General features: G+C 43.8%; 1 protein-coding gene across 5 annotated transcripts in view; it reads right to left on the bottom strand.

Annotated features, from left to right (window-relative positions):
- Positions 1 to 217: 217 nt before the first annotated feature.
- SETBP1 (SET binding protein 1) overlaps positions 218 to 6000 on the bottom strand; it is a 406613-nt gene continuing 400830 nt past the window's right edge. For all 5 annotated transcript variants that reach the window (XM_055417274.2, XM_055417276.2, XM_088833428.1 and 2 more), the window contains one exon: positions 218 to 1964. In XM_055417274.2, the coding sequence (XP_055273249.2) occupies positions 1342 to 1964 (623 nt within the window). In that variant the 3' untranslated portion in view covers positions 218 to 1341. The remainder of the gene's footprint in view (positions 1965 to 6000) is intronic.

The following is a 6000-nucleotide window of genomic DNA, read 5'->3' as shown; positions in this document are numbered from 1 at the left end:
ATTACATTATGTACAAAATGTTTCAGTTTATTAAGGCAACCACAACTTGGATACTTTGTCCAAGGTGCTGTGATAACGATTGGAGTGGTGACACGCTTTGAGCATTTCCTTTCTTTTTTCCCAGATAAGAACACTTAATCCCATCTGCTTTCACGAAAAGAGATAATGGACTTCTACTGTCTTTTTGCTCCCCTTTTTTTCCAATGACCTTTGACAGTTATCTGTTTGAAAAAAAAAAAAAAAATCACACACCAAGGCATTGCTAGACACTTGTCTTTCTGGTGGGTCTGGGGTTTCAGTTTTTGGTGATTTGTCAGTTATTCCATTTTCTATGGGGCATTAAAACCGTTTTAATCTGTCTATACTTCGCTGATATGTTTTAAGTATAAAAATAACCTGATTGATACCTGGGTCAACATACCTTCAGTTGCTCTAAATTACTTATTTGTAAAAGGCTCTATCAATACTATTTGTTTCACAATGACTGGGATTCAAAGCCAAGTTCCTTGGAACAGCATGCCAAGGGTGAACATGATGACACAGGTAAGGTTTACATTATTTAGGCATGAAAGGTAATGAAAAGGTACATGGAAGTACAATGAGCAAAGAAAAAGCTGGAACAGATGATGCTAAAAATCACTGTATGTGTGGTAGAGGAAACACACAAAAGAGTATGAATGCATGTCTGAGGTTGCCTATCACTAGAATTTCACCCTCCGATGACATCAGTCTATCTGAGAAACCGTATTGTTAACAGAAAGATTCAGGTCACCTGAAGATGATTTTGGTGCCCCAAAGCCTAGCCTAGCTCGAAAAACCATAAGAAATAAAAACCAATTAAATGGAAGTGGATTACAACAAAGCCAGTTGAGACATTTGCCGCTTTTCTCCCCTTGGAATGTTTCCTAATTGAGGGCGTTTCCCTTTCAATCTTCCTGTCCAGTAACTGCAATGGAATCAAGGGTGCACCTTGGCTGCAGGAGGTCTGGCGGCTTTCAGGGAGCACCACCATCTTTCTCCTCCGGGATGGGTCTCCCGCTGCCTGTCAAGGATCTAGCCATACTGAAGTTCTGCTTGGTGGGAACTGCTGTGAAACACACACGCACGCGCGCAAACACACACGCACGCACACACCCATTCTTTTGAAGACGTCCCCTTGCTTTGCTTTGCCAAGAGCTCCTGAAGGCTCCACCCCGTCCTCTGGCCCGCTTCTGCCCCTGCCCAGCTTCTGGAGAGCAGGGCATGGTGTCCCTGCGGCGGGGAATTCCGCCCAGCCCGGCTCACTGCACTTCCAACGCGTCAGTCCACCCCCGGCCCCAGGTTCGGACGCCCAGACCCACCCTAGGGAAGGACATCGCTCTCACTCCCTCGCGACTTCCGCTGCCTTTTGGCTTTCACCTCCTCTTCCGGGGGAAGGGGCTGCGGCGGCGGCGCCTGCTGCGGGGGCTGGGCCGGAGGCTGGGGTTTGTGTTTCCTCTTCCCGCCTCCTCTGGGGGTCTTGGGCAGAGGGGGCGGCGGGGGCGGCGGGGGCGGCGGCGGCGGCGGGAGGGGCGGTGGCGGGGGCGGGGGCAGGGGCGGCGCCTCCCGGGCCATGTGGATGACCGCCTCGATGGTGGCCATGATGGTGTCTTGGCTGGCGGCAGGCTCTAAGACGAGCGGGCTCAGGCTGGGCTTCTGACCCCGTTTGCTGGGAAGGTCGATGCATTTTTCCAGCACTGGCATTTGGTCTCTGGAGTCCTCATCGAACTGCGTGGGCTGCTTCCGGGGACGCCCTCTCCTCTTCTTGACGAAGTTGTTGCCCGTCTTTGATTGTCTCTGCAGCCGCTTGGCCTTCAGGATCTTGTTCACGTGGTCCAGGTTCTTCTTGGTGGACAGAATCTTGGTGTAGTTGCACATCTTCCGCACCTCGCACTGGATCGCTTCGATCTCCCGCCGCTTAAATCGCTTCTTCAGGGAGGAGCTGGCTGCAGGAAGGGAAGAGAGAAGAAACTGATCACAGGATGCAGGCTCTTTTAAACCCAGCCTTTTCAGTGACAACTGGCATTATTATTTGGCTATGAAGATGATGGAAAGTTGATGCTATCACTCAGTACCCACTATTAATTCTTTTTTATTAAAATTTATAAAATAGAAATAAACATGGGTTGAATAATATGTGTACAAAGTATATCATTATTTCAGTCTCCACAGAAATCCCATGAAATACTCTTGTTCCCATTATTAAGTTTGAAACAGGTTCACACCATGTAGGAAGATCTGCCAGGGAAGTCAATATCAGAATCACAATATAAAGTCTTCCATTGTTGTTTTTTTTTATTATAGCTTTTATTTTATTCAGCTCTCTGACCTCTTTTAATTTAGCATTAGGCTATACTTTCTTTCTGGAGAAGGCAATGGCACCCCACTCCAGTATTGTTGCCTGGAAAATCCCATGGGGGGAGGAGTCTGGTGGGCTGCAGACCATGGGGTCGTGAAGAGTCGGAAATGACTCATCGACTTCACTTTCACTTTTCACTTTCAGGCATTGGAGAAGGAAATGACAACCCACTCCAGTGTTCTTGCCTGGAGAATCCCAGGGACGGGGGAGCCTGGTGGGCTGCCGTCTATGGGGTAGCACAGAGTCGGACACGACTGAAGCGACTTAGCAGCAGCAGCAGCAGCAGAGCATACTTTTTTTTTTTTTTTGTAAAAGATGCAGAAAGGATAAAATGACAAGCAGCCCTCTGGATCAGAAAATCTGGCTCATTCGTTTGTACCATCAGCCTCAAAAAGAAGATGCCTTGACCTGAGCTAGAATCCGGAACTGAACCTATTATATCCCTAACCATCCTCCACTGACAGAGGGACAATTCTTTTAGGAACACTCTATTTAGGATGACCCTATCTCTCTTAATTTCTCTCCCAATGGTCTGGACTTGTCTACTTGCCTGATGATAGCCAATTGACCACGTCTTTCTTAACTAGTGCATCTTCTGGAATCCCCAAGGAAAATACCAGCCAGGTGTTTCTGAATCATTTACACCCCTGCTACTGGGCTGTTGTTTGCAAGAACTCTTTTCATGTCCTGGTGGCCAGATGCGCCGCTATTTTATGAGCCAAACTTCTAGTCACAGGAAGTCCTGTACTGCCGCCACTAAATAGCCTTCAGAACTGCTTCATTTTGAAGTTCAGACACTGTAAAGTGTGAATAGCTTCAAGATGGAGCAGACCTTTCCTCTAGATTGTTCTTCCTCCTTGTGTTGTTCACTAGAGGCACACCTGTATATACCTGTGTATACACACATACACACACAGGCACTCACACACATCCAGCTGCCCTATCTTCACATTGGCTTCTCCCTCTGGCCACTTACAAGCTTAAAAAGTGTGTCCTTAGTTCTTTGCTGCTGTGATTTACGCTAAATGCACATCCCCAAAGAAGCCCATGTAGTTGTCGTCAACACTACAAAAACACTGCAGGCCTAAAAGCAAATGTGTTTCATTTTAGCATGGTGGTTTGTTGTGTCATCCTGCATTTTTTCAACTGTTAGTGGAGAAGCAGAATAAATATCTTAAGGGAGATGAGGAAAAACTGGCGAAAACACAGACACCGCTGTCACTCTTGGGCTCTGGCATGGTTCTTTCCCTGCTTTTCCCCATCTCGCTCTCATGCTGTGCCTGACACTGATCTCCTGGAGGGTTTTATTTGAAGTTATTTATGCCATAGGCTTCATGGAGTGGGAAGCTCTGAGTTCCATAGGACAGGCCAAAATGGTACTGCTTTTGGCCAAAGGTCATTGTGAGACTTACTGTGCAATGAATACCTACTGAACAATCTTCAAAATAAGTTATAAAGATCAAAATAGAACAAAGCCAGAGTGAGCTTCTGACTACAAAATAGAATTTTTGTAGTTAGTGTTGTAAAAAGAAAAGCTTGCTCGATTGTAAGTTTTCAGACACAGAGGCTGACTTCTGTTGGTCTTCATGCCCCTCACAGGTCATGGCATGGTGCCTCGTATATGGCAGGGATTTAAAAATTGTTTCTTGACTGATGAATCACACTGATCATTACTGTCTTATATTCTTCTCTAAGGGAGTTTTAGTTTAGATTTTTAAATTGCTCATTGGAAATATCGTGATGCTAACAGCAAGTTTCCATGTCAGAGCCAAGCCATTTACCTTGTCCACCCTGCTCAAGAGGAAAGGAAAACTAGTCAGAAATACTCCGCAAGACACTTGGCATCATTCCAAATAAAAGTTCCACTAGCAGTTTACCTTGTTTTTAGTTTACATCACCCAAAGAGAAGAAAATGCCATGTGACACACAATACAGCATGCAGTTCCAAAATAAATCATTTGGGGCAATTAGCTGGCAATGTTCAATGATTAAAGTTTGACTAGAAAACTATGAGCTGAACTGGAGGTCATTTGGAGCAAATACAACCAATGGATATTTCATCTCAATACTTTTTTGAGCATGAAATGTCAGACAAAAAGGAAAGAAAGAAAGAAAGAAAGTGAAGTCACTTAGTTGTGTCTGACTCTTTGTGACCCCATGGACTGTAGCCTACCAGGCTCCTCGGTCCATGGGTCTTTCCAGGCAAGAATACTGGAGTGGGTTGCCATTTCCTTCTCCAGGGGATCTTTCCAACCCAGGGATCGAACCCGGGTCTCCCACATTGTAGGCACTTTACCGTCTGAGCTACCAGGAACATAGTAGATAATCCCATATTCAAAAATTTTTACATGATACATATTTTTTTTATTAAACTCTTGCATTAAAAATTATGAAACAATTCATTCTGAGTATTTTAAATCTACTAAATAATACTAAAAATACTACAACCAACTCTTTGTACCCACCATTCACATTTAATAAACATTACTTTTTGCCATATGTGCTTTATTTTTTTTATCAAGAAGACATTACAGAGTCAGTTCAGTCAGTGCACTATCATCAATTCCATTTCCTTCTCTTTCCCTGCTTGAATTTGTATTTTTACTGCATATATGTGAACCTGTATTGGTAAAAATTAAAAGTCTGAGACTACCTAATATTTGTAATCCTGTAAGGGAGTAGGAAGACTTGCACAGTGTTGCAGGAAAGCAAATTGTCATGATCATTTTGGGAAGTGATTGGGAAATAACTACTAGTGTTGAAGATGGGTGTGCCCAGTGCCCCAGAGATCCCACAGCCAGGTTGCCTCCTTTGCTCATGTGTGACAGGAGGCTGATGATGTCCCTTGAAGCTCAGTGTACGTTACAGAAGACTTAAAACAATCTCAATATTAATTTAAAAGGTAATGAATCACTGTGAAACATTCACCCAATGAAACACTGCTCATCTGTTAAAAGGAATAAACTACATATCAACATGGCTGAATCTAAGAACAATTGAATAAAAAAAGAAAATGAGTGTTTGTAAGCATACCATTTATGTAAATTAAAAAACACACAGATACCTTGAATTTTTATCTCATTTTCAATGACCAGGTGTGAAAGTTTAAAGTGACTCCTATGCAGATTAATTGAGTCAAAGACTGAGTGGCTGAGATTTCAACATTTCTTCCCTCCAAAGCTACCTCATGGGACTTTGTTAAGCCTCTAGAGTAGCACTGTCCAGTAGAAATGTCTGCAGTGGTGGAACTGGTCTGTATTTATGCTGTCCCATACAGTAGCCATTAGCCACATGTGGTTATGGGGCACTTGACATGTAGCAAGTGTGACTAAGAAAGTGAATTTTTAATTTAATTTAAAGTTAAATAGCTACATGGTCTAGTGGCTAACATATTGGTCAACTCAGCACTAGCCCAAGGACCATAGAATACTAAGGACACACAGGAATCATCCTGTAAAGCACAGACTCTGGGAAGCTTCTGGCAAACAATCTGGTGCCTCAACAAATACGCTGGGAGGAGGGGAGGGTGGAGCTGTAAGTTAAAAGAGAGAAGATATAAAATGACCACACGTGGATGCCAATTTAAACAAACTGTCAAGAGATACTTTATAAATTCATGGAAA

The sequence above is a fragment of the Moschus berezovskii genome, chromosome 28 (assembly GCF_049115385.1).
Source record: "Moschus berezovskii isolate FMDL1 chromosome 28, NW_MosBer_1.0, whole genome shotgun sequence".
In the NCBI taxonomy this organism is placed as follows: domain Eukaryota; kingdom Metazoa; phylum Chordata; class Mammalia; order Artiodactyla; family Moschidae; genus Moschus; species Moschus berezovskii.
The sequence above is the reverse complement of the archived record's forward strand: the minus strand, read 5'-3'. Positions and strand labels throughout refer to the sequence as shown.